We start from the raw sequence: 27776 nt of genomic DNA, 5'->3' as shown, positions 1-27776 counted from the left end.
TCATGTTTGGTCAAAAAAACGCGGCAAATTTTGTCGGCATCTTTATATTCTTATTGGACCGTCGGCATGCACGTTTTATAGTTTCAAAGCAGTTTTTACAACTTCGACAGAACTGACAATCAAAAAAATCTCAATGTCAAATTATTGCATTTTGAAATAGCAATAAGGTTAGAATATAATTTCTATATTTATGTACATAAAATAGAAATGAATTCAATACCAAAGAGCTACAAATTTGTGTAAGTATTAGTTAAACATAAATAATGTGTGCACTAATATGTAAAATTTCAGATTGAATATATAATTCTACGCATACAATATACACATTCTCTAGTGCATGCTTAGTATATATTATTTGTATTATTTAAAACGTGATGTTTACTTGAAATTTATTCGTTCTTTATCTATATCTTTCTTTGAAAAAATAAAATTATCTTAAAAACACAAAAGTATTCTTTGAATAGTGTTTCTTTGTACCTGAACATACACAAATCAGCTCAATACTTATACAAAATATCCATATAAAAGGATAAGAAAAATAATCATTATTTTTTTATTTAATTTGGCGTGAAAGTATATGCATGAAATACTAAAAATGTCACGTACGTGCGCTAAACAATATTTCTTGAATACAAGTCTTGACATCACCGAGGAACTTTTAAAATCACCACCAAAAAAGTTCCTAAAGTCAGGTATCTCCGTGTAGACGTCATCAAAGAGATGAAATCGACGAAAATGCACACGCGTTTCCGATTAATACCGAAACGAGTTTCACGTCGGCAGGAGCCGATAGGTCGAGCGCATAAACCGCATTCCATATGCCCAGGCCGACTTCGCGTTCACCGAAGGCGACTTCGGGTCCGCGACCCAGGAAGTAGGTAGTAATTTCGAGCATAGGGCACGGCGAAATTAGCAGGCAAAGAGCCGAGAGATGATTTTCCAAAATAACACGTCCCTTGTACAATGGGGAGGCAATTTCCCGGGGACCAGCTGCCGCCACCTATCTGATTTATCATCTCGCGTTCTCGACGAAGAGAAGGGCTCTCCTCCACCTCGACCGTCCCGCAGGAACACTCTGTGGCCGCCGCGCGTTTCTTTTCTTAAAGAAACTGGTCGAGAGACTTCTCGCTAGTAATTATCGTGCGCCAGGTCATCGTGGAACCTCCCCTGACACTCGAACGCGCCGCGCGCGAAACAAAAAGCAGGAAAAATACGATTTTCGTGGGCAGATTAAAGTATCAGTTAATTGAATCTCTTTGACGAGAGAAATTCGCCTACTTCGGGTTTGTAAAAGTCCGAGAAAGTTTTTATTATATTTTGACATTCTTTCTTTCCTCCTTGCCCTCAAAAGCCAAACATAGATAACAATAATAACTATGATATTAAACATATCTTCCAACTTTTATTACTTTTTTTTAATTCCTTTCGAAAGATGTTTTCAATGCCGACCATATTAGCTGGGAATAACTGTAATAAAATATTGCAAGCAAAAGTCGTTATTTCGGCTATTTTTCTAAATTAAAATAAGTTTTATTCTCTTCGCACCACCGTACCAAGCAATTGCTCACGATAAACTTCGCATCTGTATTGCGAAACGCGGAATTGGCTGGTTGTTAGTTCGCTGGAATTCGTTGGGGAAGGCAGATTGGGGTGGAGTAGGGTGAGGTGGGGTTTGTTCAATCGGTTATTGATTGGAAATGTAAGCCAGAGAGCGTGCAGGGCGGACCGGGTGAAGGAGAAGAGACGATGTTGGGACGAGGCGGGGGAAGAGGACATCAGCGCCGGTACGGACCGACAGATGGCCACTGGTCAGCACGACCGCGTGGAGAAACTCGCCAATTGGGAAAACTGCTTTTCGTTTGAGCCACACCGAGACTGGCAACCTTATACCCAGGCCGTCCGCTGATTGCAGTCTTAACTTAACACCTGTCTAGGGTGCCGATCACGTTTTAACTCTTTACATCGAGAGTTATTTCTATGCGCAGTCTGTGCTGTTTCAGAATTACAATTTAGATAAACGTTAACGTGAAAAACTTTCGCGAGATCGTAAAAAGCAAGATTTCCTTTGGATGTTACTGCAGTGAGAAAAACTTCAATTCGCGCAGCGTGCTCCAGAATGTTTGAAAAAAAACTTTTTTATTTAAAAAAGAACATATATTTTTCTAAATTAATCTTAAATGGATCGCATGGTTAAGAGGTTTATAACACATACCCGATTAATTCTTGTTTTCAACCTAACTAGAAGTTATTACGTGCATTCGACAATGAAGCAGCATCGCCAGATTATACACATTTTCATTATAACGCACGATGCGTGATTTTCTCGATGCACCGAGCGACAAGCGAGCCGGGCAAGAAACTCGATAAAAAGACGAAGGCAGCGATTCTTGCTAATCGCCGTTGGAAGCGAAGCGCGCGGTATCGAAGATGAACGTAGATGCGAGAGGATGGCTCAAAGGTCGTATGGCTGGGTGCTTAGCGCCATTGTAGGCGTGATATCGGTGCCGATGATCGTTTATCTAAGTTGCATCTCGTGCAAGATTACGTCGCTCGACACGTGCGCAACCGCGTATGTCCTATCGCGCAAATGTGCACAAGGTGCTACGACGACCTTCCTGGACTCCACTCTGGTCACCTCTCCGCCTCATTCTCCAAGCCCGGTCACCATCACGGGCATCACGGGCATCACCACCACCACCACCACCACCACCACCACCACCACCACCAAACACGACGACAAGCACCGCCCGGCTCCCTCGCATCCCTCGGGCAATCTTTTCAATTTAAAGTCAAGTATTATGGCTTAAATTGCATTATGGTTTCCTTCCCCAGGAGGTAGGGACCGAGAGGAGCAACGAAGGGCGGCTCCTTGTAAGCAAGACTCAATCACGCCGCTTAACCTCTGACCCTAAACCCACGAGACGCGCACACACGGATACGCACGTGTGTGCGCGCGCGCGCGATGCGCGTGCTCGTGCTCATGCTCGCATTACGACGTGCATATGTTACACGCATGCACACGCACGCAGCAGCCGAAGGGCATCTTCACGTGCCGAGGTGAAGAGATCGATCGTCACGTTTTCTCCGTCGAATTAGCCCCGAAAACAAAAGTCAGTCAAAACGCACCCCGACCGGGACGTGTGAACACTAAGTCGTCCCTTTAACGAGAAGTCTCGATTTAAATCGCGCCTTGACGACTTCACCTTGGAACGCGTTCTCGAGCACCCGCGCTCGCTGTCGATGTAACGACATCATTACACTCGTACCCTACACGTCGCTGATGCGACATCGCGATTTATGCGTCTCACCGACCCATATAGGGAAACGAGATACAAACTCGTCCTGAGAGGGGAAGATTTGCGAATGCAAGTAATTTAAGATGACTGAATCAACAGCTACTTCTTCACAAAGTATTTAAGCTTAACGAGCAGTTACGCTCGACAGGAATAGAGAGGAGCCCGTTCGGTCTCTGAATAGATACTTGGCTCGATACAATATCGCGAATTACTCTCGTCCCTCAGATGTGCAGGAAAGGGGGGGGGGAAATGTGGCGTCGCTATGCACACACTCGATCTAAAAGCAATCACGCATCTACGGCTCCGCAAGCATGTTCGAGAGATCGAGACGCCGGATTAAGACCTATACCTGCAGCGTACGCGTACGCGTACGCGGTGGAGTTGCACACGGCCCCGGCTCCACACGCGTACTTTTCACACGAATGAATGGAAACGACCCGGGCCCAACCCTGACCTTGAACTCGCTCGCCGAGGAAAAAAGGCGCGATTCCTCCCGTACCGCCTCCCGACTGTAATAACGCGTTCCGCGCTGTCCATAAGGCATGTAACAGATACCTCGGCGAGGTGGTACGCGCCTCTTGCTTTTCCCTTTTCCCGTATTACGTTATCGGTTACTCCTCGCGGTTCTCCTCTCTCTCTCCCTCCTTCTCTCGCGCGAACGCGCGTTAGTGCGTGCATTTATCACGCGCGAGCAACCGCGGCGCGATAAGTATCGATAATTTTCATAGATCACCGATGCGCGCGGCGCTATGCGCCTCGTAAGAAAGAGCGCACGAGTAATTCCGTAGTATTAATCTCGGAAACTGCTGACGCCGCTAACACGATCGATGCTATTTTATCCATAACAATTTTTCAGCCCTCGAATCAATTTATCTATCCAGCGTACACAATTTTTCTGATTAAATGTAATACATTCCTTGCTCAAGTATTCGGCATCAAATGATACGATCTATTAAAAGTGGCTACACGGCAAAACACTTTTCGACGGACAAATGAAAATATTGACGAAAATATTCGGAATATAGTTAAGAAGGTCTTTCTCGCCGTTCGACAAAGTTAACCGTAACTTACCTCGCTTTCATAATTCACTCGTAACGAACTATTCCAGAGTAATGAGCATGCTCCTAGAAATTACATGCTGGACTTCTCGCCTGCCGCGCGAAAGTTAATAGGAACACGCTCGAGCATCGAGATAAAGAAACCCGAAAGAATAATCTTTTAATTAAAGATCCGTACTTTTGAAAGCCACACGATGAAATGGTGATATAGTGATTTAAATAAAGATACTTGTGTGATCGGGAGATTTTCGTCGACGCTTTAGGGTCGCGATAAATCAACAGAGCGATTTCCAACTCGATTACAACGAATACGTAAAAAAATGTCTGGAAACAGCCCCGACAACGCGATCCCTTTGTAATAAAAGCAATCGCTTCGCGCGAAGCTCCCATTATACTCGTCCCGTAACGAACCATTCCGAAATAACACAGCTCTCGGAGAGAAAGAGAGAGAGAGAGTAAATTGCGGGGCGCATTTCCTCGCTACTTTGGCGCGATGCGGCGATTTCCTCAAAAATCGGCGCAATGAATCCCCTGATAATGTTCGACGCGTATCTACGTGTACGTAAGGCAGCCGAGAGATCGCGACTACGGAAAATAGTTACGCCGCGCCGGCTCGTTTTCTTACGGCGCGCAGCGCTCCTTTAAGTAATATATTTCTCAGGGATAATTGCAGGCAGCGATTTCGTGCAGCTCGTTCAGATCCGGCAGATACCGGCGGACTGTACAGCGGAACGTGTATTGCACGTGCAGGTAGTGCGGCGACCGGGCGGCGCGGCGGAGAGCAACAACGAGAGAGGAAGGAAGGGAGACGGCAATGAGGCGAGAGGGAAGGATGCGCCGCACGTATGTCGGTAGGTTACACGCGTAGGTAGGCACTTACCTATCCACGTAGGTAGACACACTTGTGTTTAAGGGAAGCTGCGCGAGACGCTTCGAGGGAGACGCGAGGGACGAGGTACGTGAGAGACGCGATAAGAGACAGCGAGAGGGAGCGAGAGCGAACACTGATAGAGCGTAACTGACTTCTTGGCCGGTGCATATTACCGGGCTGTTAGAGGGCGGAGCCGGCTGATGAGTTAGCAACGTATTGACTTTATAATAATCACGTTAGCTGGTCCACCGTGATCCCTTGGTATTACGCGATGCTTCGCGCGAATTCACATACCGGGTGATGCCGAGCGTTTCGTACGCCTTACACTCGTACGACGCGATTGGTGCGAGAGAAACTGGAGTGATTTGGGATTGTATTGATTCCCACTTCTGTCAATAGAGAAATTTGATTTTGCCATATGCTTGAAGAATGTCTGTAGGAAGAATTAGAAATTAATGTTGGAATCTATAATTCTCCGAAGAAACTTTGTATGAGATCTACACGTATCTCTACATTCATTCCAAATGTTGAACCTCCTTGTAGCGCCGCATATTACACGTTCTTCTTCCAAAGAATAATGTTACCTTCGTAATATCCCGAAAGTTATAAAATCCGTTAATTTGCACCGTATATCCCAGATGCCTGCCACATCAGAATCGCTCGCATTCCAATCTCGAGTATACGACGCGGCTAACCCACGGTCTTATATGCACAGTATAACAGTTCCGCACTAATCGCAAATATTTTTTCGCGCGAGGCATTCATCCGCGCGCGGTAGTTATCGCGGTGCACAGATCTCTGCTCGGTGAGATGCAAACCGACGACTGCGCGTACGCGAGAGAGAGAGAGAGAGAGAGAGAGAGATGTTAGTTGACAGGAGAGAGAGAGATGTTAGTTGACATTTGGCCGAACGAGTTGGCTGACTGCGCGAAGAAGCTGTTACACGCTTGAGTGTACGAGATGCGTGGCCTAGAACACGGCGTAGAGCCTCTTACCTGGCCTCTCCCCCTTAATTAGCGGTTTGGTTTATCTTAATCGTTCCCTCGACTCCTCTCAGACCGCGAACCCCTTGGAAGATGAGGAAGCACGTGAGAGCGAAGCGCGCAAGTCGTTACGTATTCACGTGCAGCTGGCGAGAGATAACGGCGATCTCTCTCTCCCTTTCTCTCTCTCTCTCTCTCTCTCTCTCTCTCTCACTCTCTCAGTTAAAATAAGAGATCGAGAGAGAGAGAAAGAAAGATCGAGAAAGAAGATCACGAGAGATGCGGTCCATCTTCGGCTCTCCCTGCGCACCGTTTGCGCTCACTTACGTTCGCGCGCGTTATTAATATTTCCCTGATCCTGGTGTCAATGGCATTGATGGATGACACGAACATTATCTCGCGATGGAAAATAACCGTGGCTCGTTTATTACCAAACGAAAGGAATTATCGACTGTCGAAGGAGACTAACCGTACCGAATATCCCGGGTACGTGCCTCTAATTAGACGTTCGGTGTTTAGGTGTGCTTCCATCTAGACGATAGTAGGCGCTCCGAGTTCCATACATAAAGATACACACGGCTACTTACATTGACGTTGGCATTTTCACACGGAAAGCAGGATCGCGTTTTCTCGTAATGATTTCCTAATGGGCTTTTCGTAATCACAATGGACAGTAATTACAAAATGGCTGTTCGTTAAGTACACAGTTAATTCGAGAACTGGATATGAGAATCTACGTAATAGATCTTGCCATATTTCCCATTGCAACTTTCACGCAATTGATCGAGCGAATACAATTTCTGGCAGTACTGAATTTGCAACAAGTCTTAGATTGCGACAAGAGGAAAACGACATGTAGCGGCATACTTTTTCGTATTTTGCACAATTTTGATTAAATAACAGATTTAGTATAAAGAATTCGAAACTTTTATATTAAAAAAATTGCGATACGTGACTATTAAATTGATGAGATTGCGATACACGACTGTAAAACTCAACACGTGTCGACGACGTGCACAAAATCGCCATTCCAGCTTTATCACTGTTGCTTTCTAGGATACACTAGATTGGATCTAATCCACCAGCTACCGTCGGAAGAAATTTACCGCGTCTTGACCGTGGTAGTTTCCTGCAACAAGTCGACGATGCAACTTTGCAGTTCGCGCGCGCGCGCGCTCGCACGGCCGCGTGTGTATGTGTGTAATCGGCAATTCTCTTAATTCTCGTTTTCACGCATCACCCTTCCTAGATTTAGATCGCGCATGGATAGCAACTAACTTGCAAATCGCTTCTGTACCGTCCCGGCAACGTGAATAACGCGATGCGGTAACGGCCGGTTAGCAATCCTGACCTCCAATCTCACCTCAATTTGCCTACACGCCGCCATTTGCGTCAGCGAAGAACGGAGAGAACCGGCCTATCTAAAATTATAATCTGAAAAAGTGCACGACCGTTTGCACGCGTTTGTATGTGTTTATTACGTATGTACGTGTGTATGCGTATGTGAACGTTGCACGCGAGAGGTCGAGTGCGCGCGCGTAGTCGATTAATTATGGCAAATCGCATATTATTATAAATTTCGCAGCTAATTGGTACCTTTTTAGCCACGCGAGGTATTCTTTTAGCATGCTGTATCCACGAGGTTCGATCCGCCGCTCATTACGTATCCTCGGAACGCAAAATTTATTCGCTGCATTTGGGATCCTTCATATAACAGCTATAATAAAGACCTAATAATTTGTAATAATAACTAAGTGAATAACTTTTTGAATTTTACACACACCAATTTTACTCTTACACTTATACATTGACGTATATCACTACAATTTAATGAACCAACTTTTAGCAGATTGATGAGCCACATCGCAATGAATTTCGAACAGGACGAACACCTGAACGAGGTGACAAATGAATACTTCCGGCGCGAGGGCACTCGACCACGAATGGATTTTGATCGGAGCGGTTAATTTTAACACGAGTTAATTAGTGCTTCAATTATCGTCGTCGGACCGCCGGAACCGCCGGTGAATCGTCCGTGAATGAAGTGTTTACAGCCCAATGCTAATTTGCGGCACACCTGCTTTTCGACAAATGCGAAGAAGGCGCAAATGTTCCGCACTTTGTAATCGCTGCAATTACCTCTCGCTGCACATTCATTCGTTCTCGGTAAATGGTTGAAAGCGCGTTTATCGTGGATGAATGATTTTTTTCCAAATTGATCGTTGTGCGAACAGAAAAACGTGGATAAAGCACATTTTAAAAGTACCGGAGTATTAAAGACGCTGAAATTTCATTAAATACTTCTTTGTACTAAAAGGATAAAGACTGCAGTGTACCGTATTTAATCAATGGTGATTTTAATTTATAAGAAACTCAAGATTAAATTAATGAATACAATGTCTGTTAGTTTAAAATAATTCGGCTATTTGGTCACCGAAGTTAGTCAGTACGATCTCAATTACTATAAATCTAATCTCTTAGCTGCATAAAGGTAAATCCCATGTCTTTTTGCACAATCAAAAGTGATAAAAGTTGCAATGTGCATCTGCCTCGTATCATTAAAAAGATCTCACGGATTGAAAGAAGATAAACTTAATGTCTAATATTAAGTAATAAGAAAATAGAAAATTTAATGATGGCCAGTGTTAACTCGATAAAATCAAAAGTATGCGGAAAAAACATTTTTAAATCTATTTTCATCAGAATATGAAACTGATAACTAATTACATTAGAATAAATAAAATATTTTGTAAAACGGCAATTAAGAATGAAATAAAGACATAAAACATTGAGATTCTTAACAAAAGATAGAACGTCCGGAAAAATTTTCGAAATGAATTGTTCAGGTTCAAAACAACTGCGCAAATGCAAAGATATCGATTGTGCGTAATAAAACGGCGCTCAGGCTGTCTCGTTGAACATATTTACAGAGTTTATGCTGCATTTTACAATCGGTCGGCGTATTTATTCGCCAAGCGAGAAGGAATGATGCTCATACGACGTTATAGTACGTCCTGATCGATTTAACGCCAAATGTCGCCGTGTTTTACACGCTGCAATAATGGTTGAAATCTATGTAGCCAATATTTCAAGCCACCCTTTCTCGCCTGCGCGTCCCCAATCCCCACATGGATGGAGCTCGTGTACCAACGACACATAGCTTTGGTTATTGGTCCGCATATGGACATCGTTCGATATTTTATATTCTACAGAGAAATAAAAGTACAAATGCAATCATAGTCGCCGCCTTTTGAAAAACATGATTAATTTTTGAAAACGTGAGTAAATTTTAATCATGAAATATGCTTCGACGTTTAGAATAAATGTTTTATCGTTTTTTTTTAGCAATAAATATTTGTAAAAAAATCAGTACACGAAATTGTCTACCTTAAAAGAAATAAAACGTGATTCAATATCTGTATTCAATAAAATTTAGTATAAAATTTAGTTATAAAATATTCCACAATTTATTTTTCTACTTTCTTTTTTTTGAGTATTTTGCGCTTTAAACATATGTGAAATAATTTGATAGGATTGGTCAAATAAACGGAATTAACATATTTTGGAGAAAAAAAGGCGAGCCGAAACACATGGAAGAGTGATCGTCCCAAGGGAGGAATACGATTCCTGAAGTCCAGCAAAACAGAATCCTTCTGTAAACGACAAGCGTAATTTACGCGAGAATGGAGTACGTCACGCAACGCGACGACTTCAAAGATTACTTTCTAACAGATACTTACTAGTCCATTTCTTTTCATCTCCTTTCAACCAACCGATCCTTTTGACATTTACATGTTCCATTTACATGATGCATCCGATTTACATTCGTTTGCAAATTACAGTGTTACTGAATTCAATATATTTAATAATTTTACATTATTTTCAGTAATTGCAAATTCTTTAGCGATTATGTCAGATATCAAAGTAGATCCTAATTCCTCAGATAAACTTTCAAATTCTCATTATCAAAAATATTTGCTTAATTAATTTTCAAACTAAATTTCCATTAAATTTTACTTGAAATTAAATAAACCGTTGAAAAACAAAACTGATAAAGTGTTTCAATAAACTGATTACTATATCAGTAACTGATGTAGAAATCAGTTAGTGAAACACATTTCCTTAAGAGAAGAAAAAGTTTCTTTGAACAAAGAGCCAACCAATTATTGACAAACGTGTTGTCGATTTGTAAATGCAAACGAGTGATTTATGTTTCGTCGACTGTCCTCTTAGATATATTGTATTAAACTTAAGCTTAAGGGTTCCCGTTTTCAGACGAAAGGACACGTCGTTGTAACACATGTGTCTTTACGAGAGTGTGTTCACGTAATATTTTAGGGAGCCCTCCCAGCCCTCGTTCTTTAAAAACTAGCCAGTGCATATGTCGACGTAGGCGACATAATGTTATCAAGCTGTCCAGAAAGAGCCGGCGCCGATCGCCGCCACGTAAGGACCAGAATCTCGGGGGACCACGTCCTCGCTCTCGCCCACTTCGTCCTTATTGATATACCGAATAAACACACTTGGCAGCTAGGCCAGGACGGCTTTGCGAGGCAAATAGCTTCGGAAGAACCCTGCGTTTTTAGGAGGAAAATATCTTTCCTTCCTTAAAGTCGACACTATGCTCAATACTGATAACAGCGGTTGCGATAAAAAAAAAATTAAAATGCTCCAAATATAGAAACATAGAGAGCTAACTGTTACCATCAATAAACTATATATTACCATATGGAATAATAAAGTTTTTTCAATCAAAGACTAATTATTGACAAACATGTTGTGTCGATTCGTACATGCAAACAAATGACTTATGTTTATCATCTATCGACTGTTCTTTTAGATATATATTGTAATAAATAAAAGCTTAAAAGTTGTAATTTTCGGGCGAAAGAACACGTAGTTGTAACACATGTATTATCACGAGAGTGCATTCACGAGCCCGTAATATTTTAGGATGATAATTGTAACGGAATTCTATTGCTGATTATCTCGTAGATAAATAACACAGGCGTGCTCTATGATTTGTACTACACCAGAGTTTAATTAGACGTTGGAATGTGACGTAGTATGTATTCGTAACGGGGAATTGCCTTTGGCTTCATTTCTGGCCAAGAAATTCCTCCTTTCTTAAGGTACCGTAAGTTGTAATGAGCTTGCTTCATTAAGTTTGATTTCGCGGCAGAAAAAAGGTTTTACGATCATCTAATATCTAAGGAAATAATCAATAAGTCTTGACATTACAAGTTTTACCAGCATCCTCGTTGAATTTTAATGGTTTTTAAGTGTGCAGGCGCAATTTTAAAATATTTTATGTTATAGTTTATGCTATAACATAACATTTATTTTATTAAATCAATTGTGTAGTAATCAATGTAGAGTGTATTCTTGAATATAATTTCATTTTTTTTTGTTCATAATTAGTTGTTTTACTTTCGTTTGATCTTCATTCAATAGCATAAGAAATGTACAAAATTTGATACTTAAATTGTTATTTTGTTTTTAAAAATGACTGCGTTAATATGTGAAACATTATATAAAAAGTAACATGAAAAAATTATTAAAAAATGTAAAATTACGTAGTAAAAGAATCATTTAGCTCTACTACTTTCAAATGCATTTTAAAATAAAGAGAAGAAATGCTAGTATCCTTTTACGTTGTAAAACGCACTTTATAAAGCTTGACACGCTTCCGAAACGTCATTTACCTTGTAAAATGGAATCTCATTCAGTCTCCGGTTTCACCCCCGTGGCTTTTAAGTTTAAGCTTCGACCCTTATCGACCGCGCCGTGGACTTTGCGCACCTCGTCGAGTGCAGCGGTTATCCAGTAAATAAAGATGAATAGTTTCCCCGTCATCGTTCTCTCGTACACACACACATACACACACACACGCAATCACAAACATGTGTGTGCGCAGCAACGAGACGGTTTTAAATTTCGCGAGTCAAAGCGATGTTTGACATGGAAATGTTGAGCGATGCATTAAACATGCCGCGCCGAGTACTTCCTTCTCCCTCTCGTAAGATCGTAATCCCCCTGTTTCTTCGAGAAAGACGAAAAATGCTCCCTTCGACCGTCTGGGGCCTGATCGTATAACCGATGAACTCAGGGCCCTAGGTACGATTACCCTCGCGTTGTCCGAGCTATGTTTATTTAGGCAAATGAAAAGAACCATCGTAGTTCTCGGCCTTTGTATTCGTAGAGACTTGTGAAATAGTCTTTATATTCTGAATCCATAAACAATACAAAAAAAAAAAACAATAATTGCAATGTTAAGTCCTCGTATTTGTATTGCGTGTATACTAAAATTTAATTAGACGTTGATGTGAAAGAAAAATGTGTTGCTTCCTGACCATATTCCTTTTTTATCTCTTGAACTTCTCGTATCCCTTTCTTATCTCCTGAATTTTGTAAATCCTTGAAAAGCCTTTGTATACATGTACAAAACCATTTTTGTTGATAGAATAACACTATCCAAGTATTTTACAAATTATAATCTCTCTTAAAGAAAAATAAAAATGCAAATATATTTCGTCGACTAATGAACTGATTAAAAAAAAATTTCTTCGAAATATATAATACTTATTATTTTTATTTTCTACTTTTTTGTTGTTTAACGTAAAAAAAGAATGCTTTTCAACTTTCAATTACAATTAGTTTTTAATAGCTGTGGAATATCTCAGTGTCAAAGTAGTATTAAAATTTTAGAAGCATTTGTAGCTTCAAGATAGTATTAAATAAAATTTATAGAATTAGAAAAGAAGTTAATAAATATAATATTTTCAAAGTAAGTTTTCTTTAGTTTACAGAAATGTCAAAATTTCGACTCGGGAGAAAAAAATGCAAATTCGCATAAGTGATAAGAAATGTCAATAATATAAAAACACAGATGTTATTTCGAGTTAATTTGTATATGTATAAATAATAATAATAACTTAATTTCATCATAAGAATTATCGCATGAAAATATAACTAAACGTTTAAGTGGAATAACTTTGAGTTTAAACAATATTTTACATTGCGAGGCTGTAATATCTACGCGTAATTCTATGATGCCTAATACAGCTTCAGATTGCACTTGCAACTTTATCTCAATGTAATATGTAAAGTTGTAAATCGCTATGGTATCATTATCGTCAGCGAATTGCGAAGAGCAAAGCACGGCAGGCGTCGCGAATCTTTGAGTCCGTGATTGGCGGAGCAGTTGTTGTGGGGCACCTGCGGCAGTGCAATTTTACTGGACCTTCCCATAAAAGGAACTTCCCCCCCATTGTCCGGCAAAATGACATCAAGCTTATTGCATTATTTAAAGAGCCTCGTTTTAGGACTACTTTAAGCCACTGACCCACGATTGTCGGAGCACCGCTACCGACGGGATAAATTAGGTTTCTCACGAATGAATTGTGAAGATTCCACGACACGTTCCACGAATTCGACATTTCTTGAAGATTTAAATTAACACGATGTTACGTATAATTAAAATAAAATTAAGGCAGAAAATATTGCGACGCTCCTCATTCTTAATATAATTCGTATTATCTTTGCAAGGAGTATTGGTCTAGTTTACACCGGTCAGTTTGATACGCCAAGCACAATATTCGCAATAAATTAACTTAGTTCGATGGTGTAAACAATAACGTATTAAACAGAACGTATTGAATCAAAACAGTACGTATGTACAGCGTACATGTAACGCTGTAAACATTTGCTTAGTACGCGTAACAAAGTGCTCAGTGTAAACTCTATAAGGTATTTTTCTATACATATTAGGTAGAAATTTGTTTCGCAGGGTTTTCACTTACCGGGTGAGATGCCAAGCTTCGCGTGCATGCTACTGGGGCTTCTGTGATCGGGGGTGGTTACGGGTGGCGACAGGTGGGGATGTGTCAGTGGCCCACCGCTTGTCGTCGTTGTGGTAGTCGTTGTGGCACAGGGATTTAAGGGTGATGTCCTCTTGAAAGACTGGTCCGTTCGCCACGAGACATCATTGTCGCCTATCCACACTTTACCTGCACAAGTAATAAAAAAGGTTAAGTAAAAATTAGATATATATAAAAATACAACAATAGCCAGAGATACAAAATTTAAAACAATAATTATCTGTTTCTATGCAAAAGTATATCATAAATATATGTATATAAAGTAAAGCATTTCTCATCATTCATTTTTCTTCAATTCTTTTTGAAATTAAAATCATGCGATTGTACTGTACGCAGGCTGTCTTTCATAATAAACGAGAGAAAATTATGTACGCGCTCTCCCTCGGAGTAGGCACTATAGTAGTATCAGCAATGGAAGATCAAATTGCAAAAGAGGCTCTCGAGATAAATTCTATGCCCCGCGTGTGTATTAATATACACACACCGGCGCGACTATGCGTGTGCAGAAAATGGCTTCTCTCCCCCGGATAGAACCCGTCGTAATTAGCTACCCTCCGAATCCCCTATTCCAGCTCGTTTTCCTGGTTTTCCCCCGTTTCCCTTAATTTCTGGGAACAATGCCTAGCTCTGGATGTTGTTCCAAGCTGCAGTGTCTAATTACACGAGAGCATATGAGCTCTTCTTCTCCTTCTCAAATTTGTAAGGGCAATGTATAGGGTGCACCGAAATAGATATAACATGTATGTGAATACTTGTCAGTGTTATCAAAAAACAAAATTTAATGAAACATTGTATATTAAAGAATTTGTGTTAAATATATTGCGTTAAATTATCGATAAAATATGTTTCACTTAACTATACACAGAAGAACAGTTTTGTTAAAGTATCAAAAATTTAGCTGAAAAATTTTAGAAAATTTTCAGATTTAGATCTAAAAATAATTTTGTTGGACCATCAAAAGAATTACGTAGGACATTTAAATTAGTTGAACTGCTAGAATGTCAAAACTTTTAGTAGCATTGCTCATCATGCTACATAGAATGTCTTTCATAATTCTTTTGATGGTCCAACAAATTATTTTCAGATCTGTATTAGCAAAATATCTCTATTATACTTCTGCAAAATCATTTTTTCCGCATAACATTTGCATTCAACAATCATCAAATATAAAAACGTGATTTATTAATGTTGGAGCTAAATAATCAATCAAGCATCATATTTGAATTCCTGCAAAAAATTTATCACATCCTTTTGAAGTTGAGCTGTATCGTCGATAGACGATCATCCTAAATGAATTTATTATATCTCACAAATGTTATGTCGCGTGCGAGATATCCCGGCTATCCACGTCGTGTCTTTTCGAACACCCCGTAGCTGGCGGAGATCTCGGATTTATGGAACACGCGAATACCGTATCGCCCCCGCATGCGTGCGACGTGACTCAGACTCGGTATTATTTGCTTGACGAATGATTTAGCCCGAAATACTTAGCTCGCTTTTCCCCATCACCTCTGCCCTACTCTACTGCCTTTTCTCGCACCCCCTCTCCCCTAGCAAAACACTAACCTTCCTTCGTTCTATCTACTTTCTAACGATAATCGGAGAAACGCGTTGCTTCAGAGACAGAAATACTGTAAGTAGAAAATGGTAGGAGAATAAGGAGTGACGGGAGGTTCAGCAGAATGCAGGAGAACGGTGAAGATAGAACGAGGGTGGTAACTGGAGCCCGTGGTTTCGCAAAAGAAAGAAAGGACGTTCTTCCTATCGAGAGGAAAAAGAGAGGCGAGAGAAGCGGTGGGGCTGAAGAAAGTGTAGCCGGCGCTAACTAAGGGCGTCGGCTAATCAATATCATCAGAGAATGGTCGCTGACCTCCATCTACCCCGCTAGAACGACCATTGTCCAGTATTCCGCTTTTCCAACGAGCCTCCAATGAGCGAATGCGAAATATTCGATTTTCTGGAAATTCTAAATTACGGAAATATTTCGTTCAAAAAGTAACAACGTAGCGACTTTACAATGTTATACTTTTTGTAATTATTGTTAATATAAAAAAAAACATTAAAATCTTATTAATATAAAGGCATTACTGTTTCAAAACCTTTTTCAATAATAATTATAGATTTCATATTAATTATATATTATATTTATGTATTTATGATTATTGATTATATAATATATTTTTCAATAATGATTATACATTTCATAGTCAAGTTAATCCAACGATCTACATCTGGATAATATCAAGTTTTAATTAAATGGTTTATCAGTCGTTCATGTTGGAGCTTTCAGCAAGATATTAAAAGTCGCCTCCATGTCATTTCCACTAGGATAGTTTGCCCGAAGCTACGGTGTGGTTCAAACGTGAACCATAGTACAGAGCCTTCCTTTAATCTCGTGGTGTTTGCATGGTCCCCCAATTTTATTCAACCCCGTGGAGACAATCGAAATTTGTACACCCTAAAGGACTGGTGAGCAGGACGTAAAATTGCACGCGAGTTTGTGGAAAATTCAATTATACGAGTCTGCAGAAATTTTATAGTATAAGTTATCAGTCAACAAGACAATTATAAAAAAGTAAAAAAATCAAATTATCATTACCTTATTGATTGATTTTTGATCGAGTCGATCATTTCTCAAGTTGAAGAGAAAAAGAAAGTGCATCTAAATAATTTCAAAGAATTGACAAAGCATAATTTGGAAATGAAAAAAAAAGACACTAATCTCTCATCCGACTGTAGATTCTACGACGGCTCGCTCATCGACCTCATCGCCCGCGTCCCTAGCACTCTTCCTTTCTTTCCCGCCCAATGAGGGTTGCGACTGTCCGAACAGAAATCAGTCCGCATAAACAGAGCCATCCATTCGCTCCTTTTACCCCTCGTAAGCCTTGCAGAGAACCCTTCCCCTTCTTCGTCCTTTGCATTCTCCCTCATCCATTCGTCCAACCCGGCGCGAACTCCATTCACGGGTTTATCACTGTCCAGATAACAACGATTTACCTACAGGCAAACTCCTACGAGTTGGGTTTCGAGAGGGTAGCAGGGTGACGTCTGGTGGGGTTGCCAGAAAAGAGGGACGAGGTGAGTCCCATGGCAGGACCGTCGAAGGCGAGACGGGCAGCCACCTTGCATTCGGGAGTATTTCACTTTAACGGCTCTCCGGGGGATTGGCTGACCCCGACCGGAGACCCTTCACCGTTTCGGCATAATGGACCTCTACATTACTTATTCGTCCTAGCCAATGTCCTGCAAGCGGCTCCGTTCCCGACTGTGGCGCGGACGAAGCCGCCTGTTTTCCACGTCCATTCCCGCGTGCGATTAATCGCACGTCGCAAGAACAAGGATATCGAGAATTGGGGACGCCGCGGTGTAGAGAACAGTTAGTTATATCAGGTAGAAAAAGCAGTGTTTAAATACACATATTCATTAAGCTGTAAATTTTATGTCACACCAAATTACTTATTATTTTATGTCACATAAATTAGACAAAAATGCTCAAAATTCTTTTAGAAAAAATTACATTTTCATGTCTGAATTTTTTTTCCAAATTCATGAATTTTTTCCTATTCTAATAAAAAATGATACAACTATCTCTGCTAATTCCAACTTCCGGGAACTGGCCAGTAGCGCGGAAGAACAACACGCCCCAAGCAAACTACCTTCCACCCACGGTACTCGAAAGAATTGAAAATTCCTGCTCGTCCAAGAGTTGAGGAGGTCGACGATGGAGAGGGCGGTGGCTGGGGGAACGCAGAAGCGGGACGAGGAAGCGAACGCGGATAAAGCGTTCGATATAAGATTAATGCTAGAGGCCGCCGACCGGTCCCGCGCACGTCGAGGACCGTTCAGCCATACACCAAGGCAATGGTGATTCCTCTTTGAAGGTAGAACCGTGGGCAGTGGCCAAATTGAATCCTGCTTAGGACAGAAGAAGCGTCGAGAGAACAGGAAGACGAGCGAGAGCCGGCCCCGGAGCCCTTTCTCCAATAAATAAATCGCCGACCGTCCGTGGGTCTCCGATTTTCAGCTCGAACGTACGGATTAAAATCGACCGGCCGATTTGTAGCGACGAACGCTGAAAGTAATTGCACGATTATCTTGTGTCTGTATTTCCCTTTGGTTTCGTTCTCCGTTAGGTAAATGCAAAGTTACAAAGCGAAATAAGAAAATATTAACGTCAATATAATCCTACTTCTTACCGAAATTTTATACGAGCATTCTCTTTATTACAAAATAATACAAAATAAAATGAGAAATATAAATCAAGTATTAAATTCTTACGTTAAAAATACTGTATTAACTACATTGATAATCTTGTTTAAGTGATTTTTTAATCTGTATCAGTTTGTATTACCTGTAATTTCAGAGATATGGATTTAATAAAATATTTGTGACTGTTAAAAATAATTTAATTAAAGAAAACATTAAAGGATTAGAAGCAATCGATGATTCACTTAAATGTGCTGCGATAATGCAGTGTAAGAAACGGGCACCATTAAAAATACTGCCTAAACAAAGCAGGTGTGAATAACCTATAAATAGCTGTTATCACAAGTGATACTATAATAAATCATGTCATGTGAACCATTAAAATAATATTCTTTTTTATCATCGATATTATCGCGGCTCTTTCAAAATACTAATATGTACTATCTATATCTATAATACGATTAGGCAAATAAATTACATAGCATAAGATGCTATGTAAATAAAGTAACAACACTATATGTATATACATTTTTTTTAAGTAAAATACTAATAATTAAATTATATAACTTAAATAAATTCTAATGAAACTTACTTAAACATTTGTAGATTCAAAACCAATAATAAAATTTATAAATATCATTTTATAAATATTTACTCTTTAGAGTATTTCGTTCTTTTTGCAATTTTCTTATTTTTAAAAATGTTTTTAAAGTTTTCAAAAAAAAAGGTGTGTTTGTACGGATATTAATATCTTTAATATCTCAGAAGTTTTATTAAACATTTAATTATTAAAACAGATTTTTCTTATCTATGATAGTGTGGAAAATTTATCGTTGATTCAAGCTAGTAAAATATTGTTATCTATATCAGCAACTTCATTATCGTATTACTTCTTCAGATATATGTACATACGTGTTCGCTCTTCGTAAAAAACCTAGAAAACATATCGTCTAAAAAAACATGGAATGTGTACATTATGCATTATCGTTGAGTCATGCATTCGTATGCGTGAAATTTTTCTCGTTAATCTCACTGATGTATAGCTATGATAAAATTACAAATCGGAGTAAAGTCCGGTATAAATCAATGTCGTTTAATATTATAAGTACATATAACTACAACTTGAGCAAGTCATAAGTTATCGATAATTATTGTAGCAAATGTGATACACGATATAAAAAGACATCTCGCGACATTCTTTCAAGTGCAATTATTTTTCTATTTTTTCTTTTATTCTAAAGGCTATTCTTTTAATTCCTTGTTTTCTCAGACTTGTGAAAATTCGTTACTCATGAGGGAAAAAGACAAAGGAGCAACGTTCGTCGAGAGTTTCCCTGTTTCTTGCTGGTTGCCCTTGTCGGAACGACGATCGATAAAGCCGTACCTCCCCGTGCACTCTGGGTATCTTAACACTCATGCAAGCTTAGTATCCAGTATTCGCACTCATGCTTAACATATCGAGAGATTTATTGACTAACTTAAGTTTAACATTTTTTAAAAATATAAACGCATAAATAATTACCTGTCTTCAATTTTTTTATAATTTAATATTAGTATTCTCAATTAATAGATAGATGCTAAATTATAACTCTGAGTAAAATGATTACGAGTAAAATGCCATAAAAATTAATCGAAAAAACCAAGGTTTTATAATTCACATTTATTCCTCCTAGCCGACCGCCATTACGGTATGCCACCTAGCTCGCCTCGCATCGTCCAATAAAAAACGTGAATAATAAAGAAGCCGCCGAGGGGCAAAAGGAGCTAAAGATACGCGGCAAGGGTTGTAAGCGCAAGCGCGAAACCGCCCCGCGAACGAGGGATGTCGGAGACCACCCCACGGCATAACTCCTTTCCACCGACACCCAGCCAATCTGCATGTAACTCGCGAGACGGGCCGCCATTTTGAGCGAAGTTTACAATCGAAGGGGTGGAACTGCGCAATTCTATGCTTTCATATCTGGTAGAGATGGAAGTGCAAATTGAAAAATAAAAAACAGGATAAGTAGTATTACATGTAGTATTTTTATATGTAGCTAGAAGATAGTTATTGATCGATTTCAAAACTGCACTGATGTAGAAAAGCGGGATCTTTTGCCGTTTGATTTTCCGTAGAGCTCTGTGAGCACAGCTGAATGTAGTCGAAAACAATGCTGTGCGTGTCAGATATCCCCTGCGCATCATGCCGATACTGTTCAAATAAGCATACAAAAATGAAGTTTTTGAAACTTCTGCACAGACATCAATACTTTTAATTTTATTAGACATTTAATAATTAAAACAGATTTACGTACAACACATAAGTATTTAAGAAAAATCGATTCGACTTTCAAAAAGAGTTAAAAGTTATTTTCGTTCTGCCAAAAATCGCTTTACGTGTTAAGATAAGGTTTAAGAAAATACAATCACCAAACTGTCTAACGCACGAGAAATATTCCGCAATAAGAAAATGAATTCAACAGTCGGATTTACCGATAGATAAAAAGAAATCTACCAGACTCGCTCGGAGTAGACCCACCGTCATTGACGCGACCACTCGAAGGGGTGAAAACCTCGAAGCTCCGAGATATAGGTGGAGCTTTAACGAGGAATAGGGGCGGACGGTGGTCGGGGTAGCGATTTTAAAATCACAATGGCAGACACACGTCGTCAGCATCTATCCATCCGTTCATCCCCACCCTTTCAGCCACCGGCTGCCGTTGCATCTGCGTTTGCTGCGCGCTCGAATCTTTGCCTGTGTGCAGGAGACACGAGCCCCTGGAGGCCCTCAAGCGCGTGCGTGAGTGCGTAAGAGTTACACACGAGCGCGCACATGTACATAACATGGATGCGCGTACATGCGTGACACGGACGTAGCACGCGTTTCCAAAGAATCCGCAGCAACACAACCCCTGCCGATGGCACCTTTCAGTGCACGCGCGGTAAGGGGGGGGGGGTGATCGCGACCACCCCTTCCTCAAACATTTTAAACTTTTTCCGACACCCCTCCGCACACAGCTACGCTTTAACGACGCTTAGTCAGTTTGCGACGAAAAGGGCTACGCGGCGACCCGCTATGTTACTCTACCGTTACGATACTTTTTCTCTTTTTTTTTTTATAATAGGCTACAGCGTAGCGAAGCTACCCCTCGTTGCGGGTGATTCCTAGGAGTATCGAGAAGTGATTTGTGTCAGAGACTGTCTCTGTTTGACTCTCGATCGTTGGATAGCTCGCTTCCCTTTTCGTAACCATTCTGAAAATTACACTTCAGCTCGCGGTCGTATTCATATCGTATCTGTATATTTATTATGTTACGTGTCACTCAAGAACGACATTGCAAATCGTAGAAATGCAACAGAAAATACTCGATACATATTTATTTTTACCAAATGGAGAAACAGGAAACGCACCGCGTTTCTGGAAAGTCAAGAACATTTAGCATTCATTAGTCTAATTGGTAAGTATGTATCCGGTAGCGTACAACAGTGGAGATCAAAACAACTATTAACGAGTAATGAGAATTGCAATCATTACCGGCGAGTAATTAGCTATGATAATTCAGTAGATATTTGGAATTTCAATCTTGATAATCGTAATGGAACTTCCTGATGAGAAATTGGAACTTATTAACTGTCAGATGACAAGAGAAATAATTTATCATTAGACAGTTAATACAGTTGCACGCTACGCAACGTTTTACTCCTATAAACATTTCTTCATAATCGTTCCGATATGCATATGTATCGTAAAGTTGTTTTTTCCTTCTTGAGATCTTTTGTATAATAATTGATACAAATTCTATATAAATTCTCTTTTTACGTCTTTTTCACAAAATAACTTCTCACAGCGAAGTCCGCTCGTCGCTATTAAATTCGCGCTAGTAAACTCCACGTATACGTTTCTACATTTCCGAGAAAGAGCAACATTCCGAGTTAAAAATAAGCTAATTAATGAAAGCAAATGCTAATCAAGGGCGTTTCAAGGAATTTTCACGCTTTTCCCTTCGGCGATGTAGCGAGGCGCGCGGCGCGGAAAAATCACTATGGGCTCAGCCTTCACCACTCTAATTGGCAGCGCCGCGCGCGGCATCGCGGCGCGCCTGTTGCGTACGATGCACCGCGAAATGACCGTTTAATGAGTAACGAGAGTCGGTGGTGATTAACTATGGTAATACCGCAGATATTCTGTTTCGGTCGAGACGCGCCGCGTGAGCTCCCCGGGCGCCGAGTTTCACTTACACCGCGCACGATATCCGTACATGCGTGAGCGCGCCCGCGCGCGCCCTCAAGATCAGATCGTGTCTGCGGGCAGACAGCAGGCCGCGTATTCGCGATGCATTTATTATGCATTCGCCGTGAATAATGCGAGTGCACGTGGGAACCGTCGATAGCGCGCTTGGAGATGCGCCGTTCTGGGTGGGGACTTTATTAAATTCCTGTCGGCTCTCCGTTCGGCCAATCGCCGGCAATCATCTCGGGGCCCCTCGCCTTCTCCCTTTTTCGTTCGGTGGCTAATTAATCTCTCGCCGCCGGTGCCCGTGTATCGTTCCGCGTGCGCTTTTCCTTTAGCCGGTCGGTACGCGGCTTGCGATTGCGCGGCATATTAATCAGTGGCACCAATGCCCCCGCGCGCCCGCAATTTCGATGGAATCGATGGTTCGCGGTGCCGCGAGAGGATGATCGCACGAGGAGCACGCGAACGCAGCGATAAATGTGATAAACGCCCTCCTCCTGTGGTGTGTCAAGGGCGAGTGAGCGCGTCTCTGATAATTGGGGATGATTTGTAAGTCAAATGGGCGACTACTTTGTGATACTTCCACGCGCTGGCCATGCGATCGAACACGTTTGCGAATACGTCACGCAAGATACATTCGATTCGGCTACTGTGTGATACGCGAAACGCGATAAGATGTTAGGGGCAATTTGTCAACTACGGTATGATGTATCGTTCGTAACTCGGTGTTGTAAAAATTACAGATGGAAAGAAGGAAGACGCGATGGAGGCGCGTCTTCATTTCGCAAGAGTGTAATTAAAATGTATATTTCTGAAATAAATTTGTCTTGGGATGAAGAAAGTTTCGTAATATTTTTCAGCTTCTTCGGCAGTGTTCCCTTGTAACATTCCCTTCGGTACCTTCCGATCCGCTCGATCTCCGGCCGCGAGAGCAGCTGCGTCTCCCGAGCCCAGACGCTACGGGTCGCGGGAAAAGGAAACGACGGTGGAGAAGCAAAAGCGAACGGACGGACTGACGAACGAGCATGAAGGGAAACCGAAGGACGAGAAGTAGAAGAAGAAAAGAAGGAGAGGGAGCAAGAAGATGAAAAAAAAGCCAACGCGGAGATCCTTAAAGCAAACTGCCCGCCTCGAAGAAGCTCGGCTCGGCAGTCGGGAGGGGTGAATTCGTCGCTCGATAACCCGATTGGTTGGCCGTGCCGCCAATGCAACCGCTCTCTCTCCGCGAATGCATTCGCTGCATCGCGTCTACTGCCGTCTCTCCCAAGTGTACCCGTATGCGTGCATGCGTGCGTACGTGCGTGCGTGCGTACGTGCGTGCGTGCGTACGTGCGTGCGTGCGTGCATGCGTGCGTGCGTGCGTGCGTGCGTGCATGCGTATGAGCGAACGCGAGAGAGCGCGACTTGCGGCGCGCGGCGATGCATCCCCGCGCAACAGCGGCGTACATGCGTAATGCCTCTCGCGTGTAGGCGCGCGTCGATATGTAAGAGCATGCGTACACGCACGTATAAATGTGCGTGCCGTGCCCGTGTATACGAGAGCACCGCGGGATCGTCGCAAAAACTGGTAGCCGAGCGGGCGACCAGTCGCCCGCATTGCCATTGCGGGGCCGTTCTCTTCTCTCCCGATACGAGACGACTTCTCTCGATCGTCCTGTTGCACTTTTGCAACGGGGTGGCGGGACCACGAGGAAGGGGGGAGAAAGAGGGGTGGCGAGCGCGCGGCGACGACGATGACGACGACGACCCGACGTCGATCGAGGGAGGACGGACTTTTCTCACGGCGCGGCGCGCGGCCGACAGAAAGAAGGAGGCGAAGAAACGACCGGATGGAGCAGGACGTTTCTGAGATGTCGAGCGAGTCCTCTTCCTAGTCATCCTGAAGACGAACGCCGAACTAGAGAGAGAGAGAGAGAGAGAGAGAGAGAGAGAGAGAGAAGTCTCTCGTTTCTCGTACAATTTCCGCAGTGTTAAGCCTTTTACGCGTTGCCTCGCGACGACAGATAAGATCGTAGTACAAATGTAGGATGCGCGTATGTATTAGTATATATATTAGTTTATTGTTTCCGAAACGGATTACAATCTCACACTCTTTCTCTCAAAACTTTTAACTCTTTTTAGTCTTTAAAACAAGGCATGTATATGGGATGAAAGTCCGTTTCCAACGAGCTGACTGCGCGAGTCGACCGTTAGTGTTTTAATTTTTTTAATAATGCATAGTTTTCCGTGTAGAATTGATTAGCATCAGCTGCATGATTCCCATTGCGGTGCATAAATGATAACAGAACATAAGAAAAATCAGCATTTCCTGGCAAATTATTCGCTTTTCTTAAAGCACTTTCTCCCCGTGCGTGAGACGCCAGAATGTTCCGTTTATTTGCATGAGCGCAACCGCGGAACAGTCGATCTTTTTTCTTTCGAGATTTTCTCATTCTCATGCGTTTGAATTACTCGTTATTGGAATAGAGAATCTCTAGACAATTCCGATATATTTATACTAATTCTGAATTCAATTTCAATATATATACATACGATTAAAATGTGTTTACGCCACGACGTTAATTATTGGATTCCAAAGTGATTATTTCTTCCATATTTTCTACACGCTCGTCCCTGCCTGTCGTCCAATCCGAGAGGTAATTGGCGTGACGTTGGCGTTATATCACGGAGGATAAGAGATTCCTGAAACGCGCCACGTTATTTATTCATTTACGCACGCGAGATTTTGAATATGATAGTTGAGCCACACTCCAGACATTCAAATATTCTAACAGCCAAGCGCAATACGTGAGACAGCCATCCTAACGAAAAGCAGGATATATTATTGAAACAGGATATATTATCGCGCAGGCTTTCTCACGATTAGCCGCGTTATCGTGCCATCACATTAGTAGTCAAAATAAGTTTGGTAAGACGACTGCTAGGACTAACTTCTTGCAGAGTGTGCGCCCATGCATATCGTTTTCCCAATGAGTCATGATTCGAGTACCTTTCAGCAAGATAACTCGTAAGGTTTACAAGTTTAACGGTCAATAAGATTAACTGAAATTCTGAGAAAATCAACACGGTAATCGCGTATCGATAACCTCGATAAACGAAATAGAACGAAAGAGAAAGAGAGAAACGGAATTACCTTACCTTACCTTTCAAGATATTCTAATTTTTAATTGCACATAATTCAACAATTATTGTTAATTCGGAGTTAAATTTTAGCAATTTTTTTACGCGATTTGATATAAATAACTTAACAAATGTATGATACTTCATATTTCGTATATTTATAAAAATGCAACAAATCTCTCGATAATTTTCTGTGATAATAATGATCAAATCTAAGTAAATAAAGAGGCTCAGACTATCATCGTATCGTTATCAATTTAAATAGGACTCGTCTAGCTTCGAATGTTGAATATCAATCTCCAAAGATATATTTAAAAAAACCTCAAATATGTGTTATTTATATAACCCATTTTCCTTTCAATATTTTTTTGTCGCTTTATCTCTAGCTATGACTGATCGCTGTCATTAAAATGATTCACTTTTGTTATTTAATAAATAACAGTTCTTGCGTTTCAATGAAATCAATTAGAACTGAATCATCGATATTCAAAGATTGTCTCAGCGTTACTAGATTTTCTATATTTTAGATAAGTACGATGGTATCATTCTTCAGTATCATTCTTATATTACTGGCTGATATATCAGCTAAGTGAAGGGCGAACGAAAGTTTTATTTAGCGATTATAGTGTGGCCACAGAGAACGCAACAAAGGAGCAAAAAAAAATAGAAATATCTCTAGGGTATTGATACATGATCGCCCTGATCTTGCGTTATTGTGAACAAAAGCTTTTATTCGATTAAAATCTCTTTCACGTGATTATATTAATTCCAAAGTGATTCAACAAAGAAAAATTCAAAGAGAAATTCGATATTTCGGTATACTGCTTCAAAAATTATCAAAAATTTCAATCTTTGGCAAAATTTTAAAGACACTCTGCTTTTGTTAAAATAAAATTATTTTTAAAAACTAAAAATAGGAAAGAATCGCTAATATCAATATACAAATAATTCAGAAACTGAATATAAAATTTTAGGATGAGGATGAGTTGAGTATGAGAATTTTCGTTATATTAAAAATCTGCTATCTCGTAATATCGCAACGTTTTAAAAGGCGCGCGACCCCCTTTTTCGTCGCCCGAGCCCCCTGCCAGGCGAAACGCGCAAAAACTGTGTGAAAAAGCGTTATTTCGGGATGAAATCCGACGCTACGCGACCGTTTTTTCTTCTCGCGAGCAGCAACCCCTATGTGAAAAAAGTGACGGGGTCGTCGCGAAAGTATAGCGGGGTGCAGGTAAATTTTCTCGTGATTTTGGAAGATCACCACTCGGTGATCCCGCACACATACGCGCACGGCACGAAGGGGCACAAATTGAGAAGCGGGGATGATGCATATCCTGCATATTCACTGGATTTTTGTAAATCGCAGGGTACCGTGGAGAGAGAAAAAAACGGGAGAAGAAGCTATTCACCCTAAAAAGTTCGAAAGGGGGAGGCTAAGGAGGGTCTGCAACGGGTAAAACCGCCTGTTTTTTGAACGCAAATCCGACGATCCTTTAGAATTCCCGATTTCTGGGTCATGGGAAGGTACCGCGATGAATGCGTCACGTTGCCCCGATCTTGGAAACTGATTTTTTTTTTCTTTACATCTTCGTCCCCTCTCTTTACCCCGCCGCTGCTTTCAGAATCTTCTTCGTTGCGCGATCTGACCCTACCTATGCTCATTGGATCGATTAATGCGCGGCCCGTATCCCGAAAAAAGGGTTCCTTTCTCGGAAAATAGAAATGTCTGAAAGTGAAGCAGTAAATTCGTGACGATTGCACGAGGAATGTCGAATCTCTCTAAGAACGTTCGGCGGCGAAACATTGTGTAAAGCAACTACAAAGAATTTTACTTTCGTTATATTATTTCATAGAAAATATAAGCTTTGCATTTTCATCACCTTTACCAACAAATTTTCCTTTTAATAGTGCAAATTTCCTATAATAAAAAAAAATCCAAGTGACAATTTACGTTGTGAGAAAGCAAAATCAAGGCATTCAAGACGAATATCGAAAACTGTGATTACGAAATGTTTGATCTCCGATCTCGGAAGAAGAATTTGAAGCAAGCAGACGGAAACGTGTTTGAAGATACTCATACGGAATTGCAGAATAGCATTGCGGTAAACAATTTTGCGAACCACTGACATTTGGATCTGCAAACTGT

General features: G+C 41.0%; 1 protein-coding gene across 1 annotated transcript in view; it reads right to left on the bottom strand.

Moving 5' to 3' along the window:
• Positions 1 to 27776, bottom strand: part of LOC105202347 (POU domain protein 2) — a 136207-nt gene that overhangs the window by 56561 nt on the left and 51870 nt on the right. The window contains 1 exon segment of the mRNA XM_026132637.2: positions 14011 to 14217. Within this exon segment, the coding sequence (XP_025988422.2) occupies positions 14011 to 14217 (207 nt within the window).

The sequence above is a fragment of the Solenopsis invicta genome, chromosome 5 (genome assembly GCF_016802725.1).
Source record: "Solenopsis invicta isolate M01_SB chromosome 5, UNIL_Sinv_3.0, whole genome shotgun sequence".
NCBI classification, from domain to species: Eukaryota; Metazoa; Arthropoda; class Insecta; order Hymenoptera; family Formicidae; genus Solenopsis; species Solenopsis invicta.
Note: the sequence above shows the minus strand (reverse complement) of the source record. Positions and strands in the feature narration are given on the sequence as shown.